At 59.0% G+C, this 18010-nt stretch overlaps 2 protein-coding genes and 1 long non-coding RNA gene across 4 annotated transcripts; all 3 read left to right on the top strand.

Moving 5' to 3' along the window:
- Positions 1-5680: 5680 nt before the first annotated feature.
- On the top strand, positions 5681-6956 carry LOC137154971 (uncharacterized). Its single transcript, XR_010920308.1, has 3 exons — positions 5681-5930; positions 6455-6514; positions 6647-6956. It is a non-coding gene; the product is annotated as an uncharacterized lncRNA (long non-coding RNA).
- A 4111-nt stretch (positions 6957-11067) lies between these two features.
- Positions 11068-13618, top strand: LSM2 (LSM2 homolog, U6 small nuclear RNA and mRNA degradation associated). Its single transcript, XM_067550819.1, has 5 exons — positions 11068-11224; positions 11564-11631; positions 11873-11903; positions 12156-12215; positions 12483-13618. The coding sequence occupies exons 1-5, from the start codon at positions 11222-11224 to the stop codon at positions 12606-12608; spliced, it is 288 nt and encodes a 95-aa protein (XP_067406920.1). The 5' UTR covers positions 11068-11221; the 3' UTR covers positions 12609-13618.
- Positions 13619-14336: 718 nt separating this feature from the next.
- Positions 14337-18007, top strand: LOC137154969 (uncharacterized). 2 transcript variants are annotated; one of them, XM_067550817.1, is made up of 7 exons: positions 14337-14467; positions 15304-15491; positions 15718-15870; positions 16019-16339; positions 16482-16576; positions 16677-16878; positions 17668-18007. In XM_067550817.1, the coding sequence occupies exons 2-7, from the start codon at positions 15314-15316 to the stop codon at positions 17799-17801; spliced, it is 1083 nt and encodes a 360-aa protein (XP_067406918.1). In that variant the 5' UTR covers positions 14337-14467; positions 15304-15313; the 3' UTR covers positions 17802-18007. The 2 variants fall into 2 exon arrangements, with proteins under 2 accessions (XP_067406918.1, XP_067406919.1); XM_067550818.1 differs by lacking the exon at positions 15718-15870.
- Positions 18008-18010: the final 3 nt, after the last annotated feature.

Genomic DNA, 18010 nt, shown 5'->3' with positions numbered 1-18010 from the left:
CTCCCTGCGCTGACGGGCCTGGGATGAGGTTGAGGCAGCAGTGGGTCGCCATGGTGACGGGATGGCGCTGGGGGGGGAATTCCCCCCCCTTATATCTGGAGGGAGGGGAGCCGGGAAGCGATGGATGACAGAGTGGGGGGGTTGGGGGGGCAGAGGGAGGGAGGGGGAGACTCTGGGGGAGCAGTGGGGAGTCGGGGGGGGTGGGAGGCATGTGAGGGAGACCCACCGGTCGGGCACCTGGAGAGGGGCTTGCCCGGATCTGAGCCCTGCCCAGTGCCCCCTCCCCCTCCGGGGGGGGGCGTTCTGTCCTCGGGGCTGGGCTTCCGTGGCCTGGCCGGGACCATGGGGGGGCCAGGAGACACGGGGCTGGATGGGCCCCCCCACCCCAGAGGCAGCCGCAGCGTGGTGGCCTGGCACCGCCCCCTCCCCCCCCCAGTGCCTTCGCCATGGGGCGGGGTGACTCTGGTGCCATGTCTCCCCCTCGGGCAGGAGTCATTCCCCACGCGCCCGTTGCCACGGGAGCCGGCCGGGAGCTGTGGGTGCCCCACCTGTGAGAGGGCGGCCCTGGCATCTCCTGGGGCTGTTGGGTCTAGTGGTTAGAGCGGGGGGGCTGGGATCCAGGACTCCTGGGTTCTCTCCCCAGCGCAGATACAAACACAGGCCGGTGACGCCGTTAGCTCAAGCTCTGATTTATTTCTACACCCGTCTGCCTTGCGTCAACAGGCAAAATGACTTCCTCAGGCTGCAAATCTTCCCGTCCGAGCGTCGCACGATGGGCCTCGATGGTGACCCCGCGCGGTGCAATGGAGCACGGCCTTGGCCAGAGAGATGGCCCTCTTTTGCTGGATGAAGCCCTTTGGGGAAGGTATTTGAAAAGTTTTCTCGGCTTCTTTCTCCCCGCAGAAACGGCAGCAAAGTCAGAGGAGCGCCCCAATGAAGAACCAGCTTTCAGTTTTTAACCAAGGATGTTTTCCTCCTAAGCGTTTGCTAAGCATTTGAGTATAACAGCAATGAACTTTTTAACGCACTTTTCTTCTCATGTTTACCCCTAGAAATAGGTGCAGAGTTAACGCCGTGGCCCTGACGGGGCAGCAAGATTTGGGGGTGAAGTGGGGGGGCGGTGTCTAACTAACATGGAGCCTTTTTCTCCAACCTGTTCTCCAGGCGTTTGAGTATAACGTGGGTTGATTTTTTAAAATATTGTCTTGTTATGGGGTCGGTGCCGGACTGTTGAAATAGCAGCAAAGATTGCGCTGATCCCCTGGGGAAGAAACAGTGAGTTTGTGGATTTGTAAGGCCGGGTGTTTGCTGTTAATTGATAGGGACCGTTTGAATATAAGAAGCACGATTTTTGGGTACAGATTTTCTTGTTATTGGATTTTTTTATTTAGTCACTAAAATAGCAGCTCTACTCCTCCTCCCTGCCACCATTAGGTTTGCTTGAAGAAGCCAGAAATTTAGGAAAAGAGCATTTTTCCTCCTAGCATCTAACTGAACATTTGGGTATAATAGCTAGTTTTTGATTCTTCTCGTCTTTGTACCTTTAGAAATAGCATGATATTAATTAGTTTCTTCCCAACAGAAACTGGGATCATTTCCTCCAGAATATTATCCAAGTGCCAGAGAACAATAAATGATTGGATTTTTAAAATATCAATAGTATAGAATGCCTGGAATAACTCATGTTTTTCATTCTCCTTTTCTTTGTATCGATAATAATCACGCTGAGCTCTGCTACAGAACTTTTCATTGGTAGGGAAATATCAGGAAAGCTCCTGCCTTCCTAGAAGGAATGAGACGCTTTTGAATTTTAACACAGATGAGTTTCCTCTGAACTGTTATCCCAGCATTGGAGTTGAAACGTCATTTTCATTTGGTAATAGACTAAAATCTCTGACTTCTTTGCAGGCTGGGGCATTATCTTCTCCCGTGATCCCCAGTTGTCTGTGGGTTCATCCAGCTAGCTCTGATTTCTAGCCTAAAAAAACCACCAATCCCCGCCGATTATAACAAAAATTAAAACCAAGAGAAAAATGCACTCGGGTGAAGTAGTAAAGATGGATTTAAAAGGGGGTGTGGCCCCCCAGGTTCTTTCTTTCCTTCCACAGGTGGTTCCGACCCTGCATCCATGTCTCCCATCAAACAGGAGCGTCCAGGCCAGAGCCACTTTCAAAGTAGGGGATGTGGGGCGGGGTCTTCGGCAGAAGGAAGAGCTGGGAGATGGGGGTCCCTTCAGGACCCTGAGTTCTGCCTGTCACCCAGTAAGGAGGTTGCCTCATCGGCGATTCTGCGGGATTCTGCAACAAGAATACAGACGGGCACGTCTTCAACTGCCAAACCCACAGAGCTGGGGGTAAGCGGGTGGGGTCTAGCGGTTAGAGCGGGGGAGGATCCAGGACTCCTGGGTTCTCTCCCCAGTTCAGGGAGGGGAGTGGTATCTAGTGGTTAGAGTGGGGGGGGCTGGATATTGGCATCTCCTGTCTCAGCTGCAGCTGCCCTTGTGCCTCAGTTTACCTCTCCCATGACTGGGAGTGGGCAGGGTGGAATTGCTGGGCCCGGCTTGCTTAAGTCCCCTCCTGACTTGGGCAAACCAACGGATTGGCCAATCGCCTGCTAAGCAGAGCCATCAGCCTCCGCGAGCCAGCCAGTCTGCAGCTGGTTCAGCCGGTTTCAGTGGAAACGCTGCAGTTCCTGGCCTGCGCGGAGCCGGATCCTGAGCGGGCGTCAGTCTGGAGCCACCCCGCTGCCCTGAGTGCAGTCAGGAGTAGCTCAGTCATCCGCCCTCAGAGCTAGCGAAGTATCATAATGAGGCTTTTCAAAGGGAAACTGAGGCGTGGAGAAGAAAAGTGACCAGTCCAAAACCAGGGATGGAAACCTGGAGCTCCCAGCACCCCCCCGGCTTAACCACTAGACCCCACTCCCCTCCCAGAGCTGGGGATGGAACCCAGGAGTCCTGGCTCCCAGTATTCCTCCTTCTCCGCAGACGGGAACGCTTAGGGCTGAGAAGGAATATCTCCCCATCCATCCGTCCTCCCCCCAGGATCCAGCTCTGTGTGTCTGCCCCATACGCCGCTGTCCATCCTGCCCCCTAGATTCCTCCCCCTCCCCCACGGGCGCCCCGCTCGCTCGCTGCCCCGTTACCTCTCTTGCACTTGCACAGCCGTTTGAGGATGTACCACAGCCAGCGCACCACGAGACAGAAGCACTTGCACTGCTCGCACATGGCGGCGGCGGCCCGGGCTCACCTGCGTCTAGAGGGGGGACAACACCGGGGCCGGCTGTCAGCATCGCCGGGCCAGATCCTCCCCCACTCCCATGTCGTCAGTCCCACGCCGGGCTGGAGTGTCCACACAGGCCCCGGGGATCCTGACCCAACAGGTTCACACCTCGATCTCCCCCCCGCCCGTCATGTCCCTCCCGCGCTTCGCTGTCCAGATCCTCCAGGCCGGAAAATCCCAGCTCCCAGCCCTGGCGCCCAACGTGACCCGGCCGAGGGCGGTCCGGGGAGGCCCCCCAGCGCGCGGAGGAAGGCTGTTGGCTCGGTGTTTCCAGCTCCGGCCGCGCCGTTTCCCCCTCCCCGGCAAATCCTCCCGCTGGCCTGGCGTTGGCGAGCATCATTAACCCGCCCTGCCCGGCCGCCCCCTCACCCCAGATGGGAACCTGACCTGGAACTGCGCCCGCTGCTAACCTGCCCGCCGCCGCCCAGCCAGACACCCGCCGGCCTGGACGGGCCAGCCCAGCCACTCGGACCTGGCGCCGCGAGAAGAAAGCCCGTGGCAGCGGGGTCACGCCGGGCGCGTGGAGATCAGGGCCCAGCCCCGACTCCGCTGACCATGGCGGGGGTCGCTCTGGATTCACTTCCCAGGAGCCCTGCCACGGTCACACCAGGACCAGCTCCAGAGGGGAAACCCCCCCCTCTCCTCCAACGCGACATTTCCCGTTGATACAGCCACGGTGGCACCGGCGCCTTTGGCTATAGGGGCGTGCTGTGAGCTGCATATTATCCTCCGGGACCCCCCCATCTTTGTCAAAGTCCCTGCTTCCCAGGGGAGAGCCCCCGCCCCAGCCGGTGCACCCCATCCATTGCTCCTCGGCAGGAGATGTTTACACCGAGCCGGATTAAATATGGTCTTGCCCCCTGGCCCCATGGCCTTGCCCCCCCTGCATTCCTCCACCTCCGCCAGAGATCCTTACCAGGCTCCGGCGTCGCCCTGCTGCCTCCCCCTCCTTGGCATCGGACCCCGAGTTTATATACCCGCCTCCCCGCCCTCCACTGCCTGGACCGGCCCGATCACATTGGGGTGAAGTCACGGGGTGGGGAGAAGCCGCGCTGAGCTTTCACAACCGCCCCCGAGCAGTTGGAAAAGTTGGGAGCCTGCCCGTTGATCCCGGCACACGCCCCTCACCCGGGGAGCTGGGGGTAGGGCGGGGGGAGGGGAGTGATTCTTTCCAGTGGGCAAGCTGGGGGGGGGGGAAATTTGGGGGAGATGGAATTGGGGGGTGCAGCAGATTTGAGCCTGCCTCCCTGCCCCCTTTATGGGAGCTGGGTGGGGCCTGCCAGTCTTGGGGGGATTGGAGGCCCTCTTCATGCTCCCTGTGTGTGCAATGTGATCTGGGGGGGCCTGCCCATCTGGGGGGGGTCTGACTCCCCATCCCTGCCCCTCGCATGTGATCTGGGATTTGGGGGGAGCCTGGCCTCTCTGGGGGGGGGTGTCTGACTCTCTCTCCCTGCCCCCCCTGGCATGAGCTAGGATCTGGGCGGGGCCTGCTTTCTGGGGGCGTCTCCGTCCCCCAAGTCTTCCCATATGGGAGCCAGCCTCTAGGGGGCCCTGATCCTCGGACGGTGTCTCCACCCCCTCAGACCCTCCTGGTAGGAGTCAGTGGGTCTGACTGAAACCGGGGCACAGGGTCCCTTGGGCTGTATGACCGAGGACACGTAGGGCCCTCCAGGAGGCTGTGCCCAGAGCTCGCTGCCGCCACCTGCTGGTGAAGGAGGGAAGCTGCTGGCTGGGCCAGGCCTCATTTGCATATAGCTTGTGAGAGCATTTGGGGGCACTTTGGTTGAAATCCAGCTCAGATTGGCACTAGGGGGACTATAAAACCCTGCTCCCCTTTTTGGGAGAGGACAGGCCAAAGGGATGACATGAAATACACCTGGGGTGTGGGGCTCACCCTCAGCACAAGCACAGGCCAGAGGGGTCGGATAAGGGAGCCTGGGTTTCACTGGACATGACAGAGAATTGGGTAGGGGTCCCAGATGCCCTAGGAATATACGAGCCACCTGACAGGGCCCAACCATGCTTCGCCTTGCTCGGTGTCCTGCATCTGATAGGGGCCAGGGGCGAGTATCAGCACTTCAAGGGGAGTGTGAGCAAGATGGCGGTTATGGCATAACCCGTCTCTATCTGCTGGCAGTCAGAGGTTTGGGGTTGCAGCCCAGATCATCTTGGCTGATCAACGGATCTGTTCTCCAGCAATGTAAACAGTTCTTTTGTGTACACCGGGATCCTTTTGTACACCCTGGCATCCCCTGGCGGTGAGTTCCACATGTTGGCTGCGCGCTGTGTGCATGCGGACTTCCTCGGGTCTGTGTCAAAATGGCTGCCTGTTAATTTCCTCGGGTGACCCTGGGCTTTGTAGGGCAGGAAAGGAGAGCTGGACTGGGGCAGTGACTGGACAGCGGGCAGCACCAAGGCAGCCGCGATTCGGATGACAGTTGGAGGTGGCTGGAGCCGACACCAGAGGAAGCGGCTGTCCTGCTGAGGGACATTGGGACCAACCCTCAAAGCAGAAATTGCTGCAGCAGGGTCAGGTGACGGGGCACTGGCACGTCCCTTGCGTGGTTTTGACCGAATACTTGGACTCCACCCTGGAAAACAGAGGAGGGGACTGGCGAGCTGGAGAGGAATGGTGTCTAGTGGTTAGAGCAGGTGAGGCTGGGAGTCAGGACTCCTGGGTTCTCTCCCCAGCTCTGGGAGTGGAGTGGGGTCTAGCGGTTAGAGCACGGGGGCTGGGAGCCAGGACTCCTGGGTTCTCTCCCCAGCTCTGGGAGCAGAGTGGGGTCTAGGGGTTAGAGCAGGGGGGCTGGGAGCCAGGACTCCTGGGTTCTCTCCCCATCCACTCTGAACTCCCAGAAGATGACTGAGGTTGGGACTATGGCATGACACCTGCGTGGCGGGGTTTCCTAATAGCTGCTGTTGATTTATTAATTGCTGGCCTGGCCGAGGTTATTCCAGTGTCCCCGTTTAATTTCTTCATTTTAAGCCCAAACCCCGCAGCAAGAATCAGTGTAAAAGGAAAGCGTGCAAATCCCATTCCAGTCCACGAATCTCCGACTGGCTTTGGCTTATTAACAAATACGCAAAGGTCGACGTGCCAATGTTAAAGCAAAATGGAAAATGAGCCCCAGAATCCCGAGAGCGTGCGGTGTCAATATGTGGCCATTTTTCCCAAGGTGTCTACACGCAGAGTCCATCGGGCCGGCCTGGAGCCATCTGCTGGTAACGGCCGTACGGTGAGTGATTTTTATGTTCAGGCTTAGTCAGCGCACAGGGTCTTCGTCAGCCTGCAGGGCTGCCAGCCTGGCATTTTAGTCTTTACCGACGTGAAGCTCTGAAGTTGATTTTTCTTTGTTACCGGCACACAGGAATTTGGAAGGACGCGATTGTTTCAGCCGCAGTTAATTGATCAGTCGGGTTCTTTGGGCGTGTGGAACAACAGAAGACAGAACACTGACGAAGTCATGGTCGGTGTGGTTTTATGATACAAGAAGTGACTGAATGACGACAATCCACGTAAAAATACAGTGTTTTATTTCTACCCAGTTTCCAGCCATTTATTTACTGATTTACAGACAGTGTTAAAATGTACACTATTTTTTTACTGACTGTCCATAAATGTACGGAGAGTTGGCAACCCGCCCAGGTGCACGTTGCTTTAACCCAACGCAGCTCTTAGCGCTCAGCAGCTCCCGCTTGGTGCTTTGAGGAGGACGTCGCCAGGATGGAGCCGGCTCTGTTCTCAGCGACCTGCTTCGTCCCTGCTGCTCCGAGGGTTGGGTCAGGGGTCAGCCACCTTAACGCTCCCAGTGTTGGCAGTGGGTCTGGAGCCCCTGTGCCGGCGTCGGCGGTGAGCATGGAGCACAGGCCACGTCTGGCGCGCGGGCCGCTGGTGGCCGACCCCTGCGCTAGGTGCTGATAGGTCGTTCCAGAATCCAATGGCCCTGGGAGCAGACGCTTGGTGATTCCCCAGCCTCAGTGATTCAACCACAGTCATCAGCTCTCAGCTGCTGAGGTCACCTCGCCAGCAGACCACCCAGGGATTATCTCCGCAGTACAGCCCTCTCCTGGCCCTTCTTATATTGCCACCAGGAGGACCTGGTTGGGAACTGACTCTTCGGCTAGGCGGGAAAACCCCGTTGTTCCTGATTGGTCAGGATTCCTCACTCTGATTGGCTCTAAACGAGCCTTGCTGATTGGTCCATTTTTCCCACCAATCCGGGCATTCCTTTTCAATCCTGGGCACCTGCCCTGTTACCTAACCGCTACTGTGAGTTTGTTAATTGCAGGGCCTGGCCAAGGTTATTCAGTTGTCCCCACTGAAATTCTTTGTCTGAAGCCCCTGGACTCAGTGCTTGTGAAGGGGGCAGAATAGCTGGGTGACGGGGCCGGGGCAGGGAGACCGGGGGGTGTCTCTCGTCCCCCAGCGTAATGGCTGGAGGGTCCATGTGAGTTATGTCGTTAGAGGGCCCCTTAGAAAATCGATCCTGGTGCTTTTTGCTAGTTGGGGTTTCCTAGTTAGCCTCAGGCAGCTGAGACTGAGACAATCCTGTGGCCAGGCCGCCAGGGTCATCCAGGAGGGAAACGTCATTCTCCTCTGGGGGGAAACTGAGGCACGGAGCCCAGAGGAGCGTGCAAGTTTTCGGCATCTCAGTCCACCATTCTTTTCGCTAGGCTGCCTGGTTGCTTTCCGATGGCTCAGCCTCCCGGACGTTGGGTTGTCATGAAAGGGAGACCACGGTCGTGCTGCGAAATGTTTGCAGCGTGGAGCTGCTAATACGTGACCGAGAGCCCCAAACCCTGACAGCTTTGCCACCCGGTGCTTACAGGAGCTTTAAACCTGTGTGAGAGGGTTGGTGAGTCTCTCTCTTTCTCCCCACTCCACCATTCCCTGCAACACACGCCACCGCGATTTCCAGCTTCCCCTTCCCATCAAATCATTAGCCCATTAGAAGCCATTCATCACAGCATGGTTTAACCAAAGCATGTGAGAAGAAGCATTCATTTTTAACAGGCTTTTTTAATTGAACCATAAAAATTGTAATAAGAAAAAAAATCACTGTCCCTGTCACCTGTTTTTTATACTAGAAAGAGCCAAACATTTTAGAAAAAAACATTTTTCTCCTAGCTGTTAGCCAGACATTTGAGTATTATTTTTTTTTTAGCTTTTCTTAATATTGGACTTTTTAAATCTTAGAAATAGCAACCACACTCATTCTTCTTTTCACCCATTGTTCAGTTCAGTGGTTTTCAACTTGCGGTCTGCGGACCACTGGGCAGGTCCACAGACTATGTCTAAGGGGTCTGCGAAAGGTTGTGTTTACCGTAGCACAGTTGTTTTCAATCTGTGGTCCACGGACTGCTGGCAGGGTCCGCCGACTAGGTTTAAAATTTCCAAAGGGGGTTGCACCTCCATCTGAAATTTTTTAGGGGTCCGCAAATGAAAAAAGGTTGAAAACCACTGGGTTAGTTAGAGAACTTTTTAGAAATAAGCATTTTTCTCCTAACTGTCACCCAAGCGTTTGAGTATAATGCATATTAATTTTGTGACAGCTTTTCTGAATACTGGATTTATTTTTTAACCTGAAAAATAGCAATAACGTTCAGTCGTCCCTTCACCTGTTTTTTAGTCAACGAAGGTTTCAGCAATGAGTATTTTTCTCTTAACTATTAGTCAAGCATTGGGGTATAAAACATACTCAGTTTTAGAAAGATTTTCTTATTATTGGATTTTTTTTAAAACCTTAGAAATTGCAGCAGCATTCAGCCTTCCCTTCACCTATCTTGTGGTTATAGGTTTTAGAAAAGAGCACTTTTCTCCTAACTGTTTGACAAGCATCTGAGTTGAATAGGGGACACAGAAAAGTGGAGGTTTCACAATCACCGCCAGGACTGGTAGATCCGGTCTTGACTGGCACAGGTGTGGGCGTCTGGCGTCATCTTTCCCAGGAGCGATATTGCTCAAGCCATTTAAGGCGATGCCGGAATTTTTCCCCACCTTCCCATCCGGCTCTTGATCAGCCTGGCTTTCCTCATTAAAATTGTTTATACGAGCGCAGGAACCGTGCGAGGTGTGAGCCATTGAAAACAGGAGGAGGAGAGTGTGGCCGTGGAGAAAGGCTGAGGAGATGAGCTCACGTGTATATTTTCACCTGGTTCATTTCACCCCCGTGAACACGCCATAAAAATACAAAGCCAAGGAAATTCCAATGCAAAAAACTTGGTCGATTTGCACTTACGCTTCCCCTGCTGCCCTTAAATGAGCTTTCCTTGTTACCTGCAGCAGAGAAGAAGGCTGAGGAAGAGCGCGTTGGCACTGGGACCCGTGCAGCGCCTAGCATTAAGCATGCCTGGTCTGTGGCTGCAGCTTCTGGTGCTGTGCTAATGAAGATAAGAATGATCATGCTAATTATAATTCGGCCCTGGTATGACCGCTGCTGGGATCCTGTGCCTGGCTCCAGTGCCCATAAATTAAGGAGGATGTTGATCAGTTGAAGAAGGGTCAGAGAAGATCCATGAGAATGATCAAAGGGTTCGAAAACCCGCCTGATAGTGATAGACCCAAGGAGCTCCATCTATGCAGCTTAGTAAAGAGAAGGTGAAGGGATGGCTTGATCCCGTCCAGAAGGATCCACCTGGGGAACAAAACTTTATCACCGGCCCTTCGAATGAGCAGGGAAAGGGCTAAACCAGACCCGACCTTCGGGAAATGGCTCCCATGCTTAACCACTCTGCCCGTTAACAATTCATGCCGTATCGCCAGGCTGACTTTCTCTCGGCCGCTGGATCGGGTCAGGCCTTCGGCTGCTAGACTGACGCGTGAATGAGTTCCCCGGGGGGATTTCCGTGCGCCTGCTGTTACTCCGCACCCCGCCTGGTTTGCAAGCTGGGATGGGGGTGGGGGCCCTACGGGAACGGGAGTGTGGAGGAAGCTTTTGGAAACCCAGGGGAGTTACGAGATAAAAGGGACCCTCCTTTTCCTTAGTGTCCGTCCATCCCTCTCCTCTCTGTCCTTCACTCTCTCATCCCCCGCTTTTCTTTCCTCTGCATCTCACTTTCTCGTTCCCTCCTTCTCCAGCCCTCCTCCCCGGCCTTCATCCTCATCCTCATCCTCTCCCCTTCCCCCCCTCGCCTTCTGTCCCTCCTTCCTACCCCTTTGGTCTGTCTCCTGCATCCCCTTTTCCCCAGCTGGGGGGCTGGGAGCCAGGACTCCTGGGTTCTCTCCCTGGCTAGGGGAGGGGAGGGGGGTCTAGTAGTTAGAGCCGGGTGAGGGGCTGGGAGCCAGGACTCCTGGGTTCTCTCCCTGGCTAGGGGAGGGGAGGGGGGTCTAGTAGTTAGAGCCGGGTGAGGGGCTGGGAGCCAGGACTCCTGGGTTCTCTCCCCAGCTCTAGCAGGGGAGGGGGGGTCTAGTGGTTAGAGCGGGGTGAGGAGCTGGGAGCCAGGACTCCTGGGTTCTCTCCCCGGCTTTGGGGGTCACGCCCACCGAGTACCATGTGGGGGTGAGAGGCTGTGGCATTGGGGGTCACGGCGGCCATGTTGGGGGTCACGGCGTCTCTGGGCGGGGGAAGGGGGGCTGGCCCTTGGGGGCCCGAGCAGAGAGGGTCGTGGAGGGAGCGGCCCCGGGCGCGGGCTGGGGGAGCCGCAGGGACAGCTGGGGGCGGGGCTGCGGGGGAAATGGGCCGTGACCCCCTTTTAGAGCCAGCCTGAGCCGGGGGGCAGCGGCCCCTTTAAGAGCTTGAGTACTAGGCCGCGGCCCCTTTAAGAGCCGCCTCCCCCTCTCCCCTCTTCACTTCCGGGTTTGGCCGCTGCCGGCCCCGCCGCGTGTCACGTGCCGCCGGAGAGGCCCCGCCTCCCGCGACCGGAGTTTTTCTTGCCGCTTCCCCGCGAACGCGCCTCGGCTCCGGGCCCCTCCCCCCCACGCGGCTCGCGCCTCGGCCGGCGGCATGGTGAGTGCGTGACGTCAGTGCCGCCCCGGGGGGGGGGTCCTGTATGGGGGGGGCACCGATCCGCGGGTCACGTGTCTCCCCCAGCGCTGGAGGTCGGCCTGGGCCGGGGAGCAGCCGCCTGGGGGGACCACGGGGAGCCCCCCCCCTGCGGGGGTCGGGGGGAGAGGGACGGGGAGCCCCCCCCGTCTGGGGGTGCGGGGGGTGTCACATGCCGAGCGGGGGGGGCGGAGAGCCGCTGGGGGGGGGCCCGCTGGTGATGACGGGGTGTCCCCGCCGCGGGGGGGCTGCGACGTGTCTCCCCCCGTCGGGGTCTCACCGCCCCCCCCCTTTCCCCCGCAGCTTTTCTACTCCTTCTTCAAGTCCCTGGTGGGGAAGGACGTGGTGGTGGAGCTGAAGAACGACCTGAGGTGAGAACGGGGGTCCCCCCACCCCCAGCTCCCCCCTCCCGGGCTGACCGGCCCCCCTGCTGCCCCTCCCCCCCCCGAGCCGGGGAGAGAACTCAGGTATCCTGGCTCCCCCGCCCACGCTAACCACCAGCCCCCCCTCCCAGAGCCAGGGAGAGAACCCAGGAGTCCTGGCTCCCAGCCCCCCTGCTCTAACCACTAGACCCCGCTGCCCTGTATTAACCCCCTCCCTTCTCTGTTGCAGTATCTGTGGGACCCTCCATTCTGTGGATCAGGTAGGTAACACCTGGGTTTTTTCAGGGCGGGGGTCCCCCCAGCCAGCTGCTGCCCCTAGGGTGGAAAGCCCCTCCCGCCCCCCTCCGCTCCCCCAGCCCTAAGTCAACCAATCCCCTTGCCCTGGGGCCAGATCAGAGCCTATCCAGTTCCTGGCCCCCCTGCTTTCTTGGCAGAGGAATGAAGAACCCCCCCCCCCCCCCCCCCCCCCCCGTCTGGGTGTTAACCGTCCCTCTGTCCGTCCCTCCCGCCAGTACTTGAACATCAAGCTGACCGACATCAGTGTGACGGATCCGGAGAAGTACCCCCACATGGTAAGGGGGCCAGCCCCACTCGTGGGGCGGGAGAGGGACCTGCTGGCGGGGTGCGTGGGAGGGGACTCAGTGGGGAGCGGTGGGACTGGGGTTGTCTGGGGGGAGGGGAATCTCACAGGGTTGGTCTGATTCCTGCCCCCCATCCCCCACAGCCAGCAGGGGGCAGAGACGCAGACGGGGGGCAGAGACACGGGCACGATGGAGGCGGGGCCTGAAGCCCCCAGCCAGATGGGGGCTCCCTTCACCCCGGTCTGTCTTTCTCCCCAGCTGTCCGTCAAGAACTGCTTCATCCGGGGCTCGGTGGTGCGCTACGTGCAGCTCCCGGCCGACGAGGTCGACACCCAGCTGCTGCAGGACGCGGCCCGCAAGGAGGCGCTGCAGCAGAAGCAGTGAGGGGTGCTCCCGGATGCCTGGGTTCATCTCAAGCTTCTGCTCCAGAGCTGAGGGGGGGCGGGACCCAGGCATGTGGGTTCCTGCGCGGGAGGGGCTCAGCTTCTGCTGACGAGGATTGGATGGGGGCTGTGGTCTTCCCAGGCGCCTGGACGCCTGGGTTCAACGCCACCCCCACCCAATCCCCAGATCTAGGACCCTGGCCACCTGGTTGGATGAAAAGCCGGGTGGTTGCGAAATGGGTTGTCCCCCCGTTCCCTCCCCCCAGCAAAATCTCGGGGGGTTCGTTTGTTTCTTGTCTGAAATGCCCCAGCCCCCCACCTCCAGGGCTATGGCAATTTAAGCCTCCTTTTTATTTTTAAACCCTAATTTCTCCCTAGTTTCAAAGGGTGTTTAGTCCCCCCCCCATCTCTGGGGGGGGCAGGGACTCCAATCCTGGGGTGCTGTTAACCCCATTTGCTCCCCAGCTGGCAAAATCCTGGGGTGTTTGAATTTCCACTCCCCAGGGTGGCTCCGGGGAGCCATTTCTCCTGGAGGGGGGCAATCTTGTTTGGGGGGGACTGGGATTGTTTTAGGGTTTGGGCCGAGGGGATGAAAGGTTTTTTTACGTGTTTTTTTGTATGTTTGATTTGTGGGTCAAAGACTCCAGGGCAATAAATGTTTGGAGCCTGGTTACAAGCCTTTGTTGTTGTTTATGGTAGGGTCTACAGTTCTCTTTTGTCCCAGACACCTAGGTTCATCTCTGCCCCTTCCCCCCATTATAGATACGGAGCTGCTAGCCAGGCCCCTGGATGCTGGAGTCCATTTTTTGTTTTTCCCCTACTCCTCCCCCCATCCCCCGGAGCAGAAGCTGAGCCCCCACGTAGGGGCCCCGGATGCCTGGGTTCATCTGTTACTCCCTAAGGGGATGATGCAAATAGAGAACTCCCAATGTAAATGGACAGAAGGAAAGTTAGGATGATCCATGTTCTACAGAGGGGAAACTGAGGCACAGAATGAGGTGACTGCGTGAGGCTCACACATGGAATCTAGGGTCCAGAGCAGGGCTGAGAACCCAGGAGTCCTGGGTTCTCAGCCCTGCTCTGGCCTAATCTTCTCTCCATCTGCACCCTGGATGCAGCTGGTGGGTGCAGGTCCCCTAGCAGGGAGGGGTGGGGCAGGGGCAAGCAGGTGCTAGATGAGAAGCCGTGTTTTCTCTTGCACACAGAAGGGAATCTGTCCCTTTAAATAATGTTGCATCATCAAACACTTGCTATGACATCACTGCCTGGATAGCTCCACCCCTTTCACCTTGTGTCATTGCCTGGGGGGGGGTCTTGTCACTATAAATGTTGTCATCAGGCTCTGCCCCTTTCTCAAGATAGCCTCCTCTAAACGTCACAATTACAGTCGGCTCCGCCCCTTTGCAAGAGGGTGTCATGAGGGAAGCCCCACCCCCTTCGTTTTACATCACTAAACTCCGCCCCTTTTCAGATGAACCATCCAAAGGGATCTTTGCCTTTAAGAAATATTACATCATAGTCAGACTCCAAGTTGCACCCCTTTAAAAATATGATGTCATCAGTTAAGGCCACCTCTTTCCCCGGAATGCCTTGAGATGCTCCACTTAAGCTCCGCCCACTGGTGATGTAATCAGGCCCTGCCCTCTTGAAGAGTAGCTGTGACTTCATTGGCTAGGCTCTGAGCTCCGGTGTGATGTCATAGTGGCCCCTGAAGCCCCGCCCCTGTGGAGAAGAATCCCCTTTAAGCAGCTTTAGATTCCACCCCTGGAGGTTGCAGATTGGTCGTCTCCTCTTACAGCAGGCTGCCTATTGGTTGGCGTGAGAGGGGCGGGGAGGCTGTCCTAGCCAATGGGGAGGCAGGTGAGTCTGCCTCATGCAGAGCAGTGGGGTATAGTGGGTGGGGCTGGGAGCCAGGACTCCTGGGTTCTCTCCCAAGTCCTGGAAGAGGAGTGAGGTCTAGGGGGCGGGAGAAGGCTTGGAGCCAGGACTCCTGGGTTCCATCCCTGCTCACCCCAGAATTCCCCCCCCCTGCAGACCCATAAACACGCCTGGAATCCCCATCCCGGGTTCCCGGCCTGCAGCTTGGGCACCCAGGGGTTAACACCCCCCCCCCCCCCCGCAAACACTCTGCAAACATCCGGCAAGCGCTTTGCACCGACAGGGCTGGTCCCTTCCCCCCACAATTCCCCCCCCCCCCCATGCAGCAGCTTCCTCCCCCCACACAACCATAGGGACACCCCCCTCCATACCCCTCCTGCATTCCTCGTTTGCAGACCATTTGCAGAGCCCTGGGGTCTGATTGCAGCTGGTGCCACTGCTGGGGGGGGATTAGAAAAGAGGGGACCCCACCCCTTTCTGCCCCCCCTTCCCAGCGGCCTTTGCAGCTGGCTGCAGGCAGAGGAGGTAGCAGCAGAATTTGCAGGCAACGGGAGAAACCCAGGTACCTTCCCACTGCAGAAAGGGGGGCCTATGGCCTACGGGGGGCCCTCCCACCCCAAGATTTAACATTAATGCAACGGACCCCGTAGCTGGACTGCAGGGGGCAAGGGCTCTGGGTACGTAGGGGGCGCTGTCCCCCGGTGAGCAGGGCTGGCCCCGTTGCCCCAGGGCGGCGCTAGGGGGCCTGTGCTGCAGGGAGCGGGGCAGGGGGGTGCTGGGGTAGGGGGGTGGCGTGGGGTCACCCGGTCTCTCCCCAGGGCGCTCTCCATGCCGGCGCTCCTGGCCCTGGTGGACTGGCTGGACGAAGGCTTCTCCAGCATCATCGAGCTGGCGGCGGTGAGCGAGCCGCGCCGGGACCCTGCCCGCTACCGGCCGGGCCAGGAGGTGGCCGCGCGCTGCCCCCTCTTCCGAGGTCTGTCCCGCGCCCGCATCATGGCCCTCAGCGGTGAGTGAGCGAGCGAGCGGCCTCACCCCACCCCACCGCCGGCCAGCCGTGCCCCCACACACCTGTCTGTCCATCCATGCCTTCATCCAGCCCCCCAATCCGTCTGTCCGTCTCTCTGTACCTCTCTACATCCATCCCCCCATGCATTCCATCTGCCCACCGGTCCCTCTGTCCATCCCTCCATGTCTGCCCCCCACTCCTCCATTCTCTCTCTCTGTCTCTGCAGGGGACAGGCAGGAGTTGAAGCGGATCCAGGTCAGGGCTGGGGGGCATCCCAGGGGCAGCTGGGGGGATGGGACGCTGCAGGGCCCCCCCCACCGCCGGCTGGCGACGTGGAGACGGGACGCAGGGCCCCCCGGGAGAAGGAAGCAGAACAGAGGTGGGTGCTGCTCCTTGTCCCGGACGCCTGGGTCCCATTCTCCTGACTCCAACCTCTCGGGGGGGCGAGCGCCCTGCTGGATGCCTGGGTCCCATTTCCCAAGAGGTCGACAAGTCTCAGTCGCTGAATCTTTCCTGTCTCGTTTCAGGAGGTGCCAATGACGTCAGCACCTCGGTGCTCGACCCGGAAAGGACCCAGGTGTCCGGGGAGGAAGACGAGGGCTGGGCGACCCCGCAGAGCACCTCGTCCTCAGAAACCTGGCATTCCTCCTGCCCTGACAGCCCCCGCGTGGACAGCTCTGGTTGTGGTGTTCCCCCCTCCCCTGGCCCTGCGGACCCAGGCGTCCGGGCGGGGCCAACCAAGCCCTGCCCCAGGCCTGAGTGCGAGAGGATGCGGCAGGAGCTGGAGGCGCTGAGGAACCAATACGCCAAGTTGGAGGCTCAGAACACTGTGCTGGCTCGGAGACTTGGTGAGCCCGGATGCCTGGGTCCTCTGGGAGTGAAGTGGGGTCCAGCGGGTCAGAATGGGGGTGGTGGCTGGGAGCCCGGACACCTGGGTCCTCTGGGAGGCATGTGGTGGCAAGTGGTCATTCGTGTCTCCCTCTCCTGCAGGGGGCGACATGGAGCTGCCCGGCGAGGCGGACGGCGGGTCCGCGCGGCCAGAGCCCGGACTGTACGAGGACCCCACGCTGCCTCGCAAACATGGGGTGAGCTGGGGGGCAGGGAAGGGGCCAGTCGGGAGGGAGGGGAGGGTTCCCTGTTATAACGGAGTGTGTCTCCTCCCCCCTCTCCTCCCTGCTCCCCCAGATGCAGGAGCTGGTGCCCGGGGGGGGCGTGTTCCTCTACCCCGCCCAGCTGGCCCTGGCCTGCTCCGGCGCCCGCAGCCAGACGGCCCTGGCCCGGCTCCTGCTCGACATCTTCTTCTCCCGCCAGGAGCAGGCACGGAGCAACCTGTCCGGGGAGAACGGGCTGCGCCGCCTCAGCCCCCCCATCGTCAGCGCCATCGTGGGTCAGTCCGGGGGACGGGCGATGGTGGTATGGCCTGGGGGGGCGGGGTCAGACAGTGGTATGGACCGGGCGGGGCAATGATGATATGGCCGGGGCGGGGGTGTCGGTCAATGGTATGGCCCAGGGAGGGATGTGATATTGGTATGGCACAGGTGGGAGGGATGTCAGGTGATGCTATGGCCTGGGGGGCAGGGCCAGGCAGTGGTATGGACCAGGCGGGGCAATGATGATATGGCCCAGGGATCAGGGTCACTCAATGGTACGGCCCCCGGGGGGCAGTCAGCCAGTAGGCACTGAGGGGGTAACAATGGTACAGCCCATGAATACTGAGGGAGGGAGGTAGGTGTGATGATGGTTTGGCCCATGGGCACTGGGCGGGGGTGAAGGTGTGTGAGATGATGGTACAATCTGTGGGCACTGAGGGTAGGGGGGTGATGATGGTACAGCCTGACAGACTACCAGGGTAGAATAGACTGGTCCATCCAGCCTGGGTGTGGGGGGGGCATAGTGGACTGATCCAACCAGCAGCGGGGGAGGGAGATTAAAATGGACAGGTCCATCCAAGCTGATGTTAGGGCAGGGTACAATGGATTGATCCATCCATCTTGGTGGGGGAGGGAGGTTAATATGGACTGGTCCATCCAGACTGGAGGGGGGAAAGGTTACAATGCATTGGTCCATCCAGACTAAAAGGTGGGAGAGGTTACATGGACTGGTCCATCATAAGGGTATTCCATGGTGGGGGGGAAGAATCCTACTGCCACTCACCCCCTGCTCTCTCCCCGTGCAGCCTATGCCGTGGGTCAGTCCCAGTTCCAGCCCAGCAATGCCTCTGTCATCAAGAACTCGCTGCGCAACAAGCTGGGCTGCCTGAGGGCCCCGTCCCGCCAGCAGGGGGCCACCAGGGGGCGCCCTGCAGCATGAAGGGCCCTGTCCCGCCACCAGGGGGCGCCCTGCAGCCTGAGGGGCCATGTCCCGCCACCAGGGGGCCACACCACAGCCCGACACCCCCATTCTCCCAGCAAGGGCGGCCCCGGAGAGCTGTGACCGGGGGGTCCTTGTCCTGGGGCTCCGGTTCCCTCCGATCTTGTTTTCTCATCACCAGATTCCATACAGAAGCTTTTTCAACACCT

The sequence above is a fragment of the Emydura macquarii genome, unplaced genomic scaffold (genome assembly GCF_026122565.2).
Source record: "Emydura macquarii macquarii isolate MOO-44397 ecotype Brisbane River unplaced genomic scaffold, CSIRO-AGI_Emac_v2 contig_1345, whole genome shotgun sequence".
Lineage (NCBI taxonomy): Eukaryota > Metazoa > Chordata > Testudines > Chelidae > Emydura > Emydura macquarii.
This window is presented reverse-complemented; position numbering and strand designations above follow the sequence as displayed.